General features: G+C 66.1%; 1 protein-coding gene across 1 annotated transcript in view; it reads right to left on the bottom strand.

Moving 5' to 3' along the window:
* Positions 1-353: 353 nt before the first annotated feature.
* The window catches only part of SSRP1 (structure specific recognition protein 1), a gene marked incomplete at its 5' end in the record, with an annotated part of 7,748 nt that continues 6,276 nt past the window's right edge, over positions 354-1,825 (bottom strand). The window contains 5 exons of the mRNA XM_010004632.1: positions 354-398; positions 476-656; positions 840-931; positions 1,322-1,492; positions 1,593-1,716. Coding sequence (XP_010002934.1) covers positions 354-398; positions 476-656; positions 840-931; positions 1,322-1,492; positions 1,593-1,716 — 613 coding nt within the window. The remainder of the gene's footprint in view (positions 399-475; positions 657-839; positions 932-1,321; positions 1,493-1,592; positions 1,717-1,825) is intronic.

The following is a 1,825-nucleotide window of genomic DNA, read 5'->3' as shown; positions in this document are numbered from 1 at the left end:
GAGAGCAGGGGAGGAAAGGGGGAGCCGCCCCCTCCCCGACCCCCCCGCACACCCACACTCAGGCCCTGGGCGGGTTTTTATTCAGCACCGGTTGCCAGGGGAACAGACCCGGAATACAAAAACCGACAGAAAAAGAGACGGAACCAAACCCGAGTGTGTAAAAAAAATAAATTGATGCAAAATGGGGCTGGGGGGGAAAGCACCCAGGGCCCCCCCACGGGGTCCCACTCACCCGCCCGGCGCTGAGGGCTGGGCTGGGGGGGCCGGAGGTCCCTGCCCCACTTCCTGGGGTGTCAGGGGTCACCCCTCTCAGCCCCACCTGGGAACAGGCCTGGGGCTGGCTGGGGAGGGGCTCATCCTGTGGGGGCCGATCCGGCGCCCCCCTCGTCCTCCGAGTCCTGCGGGAGGAGACCAGGGCAGAGTGGGAGGGGATGATGGCAGGGCAGGGGGGACCCTCCAGCGCCCCCTCCCCTACCTCCTTCTTGCTCTCAGCCGAGGAGCTCTCGTCGCTGGAGACAAACTCTTTGCTCTTGAAGCTCTCGTTGCCGCTCTTGGCCAGGGACTTGCTGGAGGACACGGGCTTGGAGGGGCCCTTCTTCTCCCCCTTCCCCTTCGCCTGCTTCTCCTGCTTCTTCTTCTTCTTCTTTGACCTCTCCCTGCGTGGGCAGGGGGCACACGTTACCCACCTGAGACCCCAGCCAGGGGCCCTCACCCCACCCTGGGCAGCTCCAGGAGGGTCAGGAACTGCCCGGTTTAGGGTTGGGGGGCAGGAACCGCCCAGTTTAGGGGTGGGGGGCTGGGAACCACCTGGTTCCAGGTGCAGCCCCCCAGGCTCTCACCCCCGGGAGCTCTCGGACCTGCTCCCCCCGCTGTACTCCTTCATGGCCTTCTCGTAGTCCCTCCGGGCGTCCTCTGCCTTGCGGTCCCACTCCTGCGGGGACACCAGCTCAGAGGGGCCTCCTCTGCACTGCTCCTCCAGCAGAGCCCACCACATCCCCACCACCATATCCCTCACTGCATCCCCACCACCGCATCCCCACCACCACATCCCTCACTGCATCCCCACCACTGCATCCCCACCACATCCTCACCACGCTCCCAACCTTCTTCACCACATCCCCACCATGTCCCCACCACATCCCTCACCATGATCCCACCACCCCAGGTCAAGCCACGCTGGCCCCACCACTCACCCACCCACAAATGTCCTCTTCCCATCCTCATGCTCCTTTCCCAAGCCCCCACCTACAGGACTGGGGGATCTCCAGACCCCATGGGAGCCCCCCAGCTCCACCCCTGGCAGAGCAGACCCGTCCCCCACCTCTTTCTTCTCCTTGGACATGGCTTTCCAGAGCTCCCCAGCCTTCTTGGACAGGTCGGTGATGCTGATGCCGGGATGGTCTGACTTGATCCTCTCCCGGCTGGCGTTCAGCCACAGCATGTAGGCCGACATGGGCCGCTTGGGCGCGTTGGGGTCCTTCCCCTTCTTGCTCTGGGAGGGGGGAGCCAAGAGGACAAGGGGGAGCCCTCAGATGCCCTGCTCACCAGAGGCCTTGGGGCTGGGGGCTCACGGCAGGGGGCTGGGGTCTCACCTCCAGCTGCTTCTTGCGGGGCTTGCGGTCCTTGGCCACCTTGGCCTTCTTGGCCGGTTTCTTCTCGCCGCGGTCGCTGTCCCTGTCCCCGCTAGAGGAGCTGGCTGAGGCGTTGCTGTCGAACCTGCGTGGGGGTCCCGGCCTCAGCGGCAGCCCCAGACCCCAGGGGGAGACACCACAGCCCCCCCCGCCCCCCCAGCAGCCCGGAACCCGGAGGGGTTCCCAGCCCTGGC

This window comes from Chaetura pelagica, unplaced genomic scaffold, assembly GCF_000747805.2.
Source record: "Chaetura pelagica isolate M959 unplaced genomic scaffold, ChaPel_1.0 scaffold1629, whole genome shotgun sequence".
Classification (NCBI taxonomy): domain Eukaryota; kingdom Metazoa; phylum Chordata; class Aves; order Apodiformes; family Apodidae; genus Chaetura; species Chaetura pelagica.
This window is presented reverse-complemented; position numbering and strand designations above follow the sequence as displayed.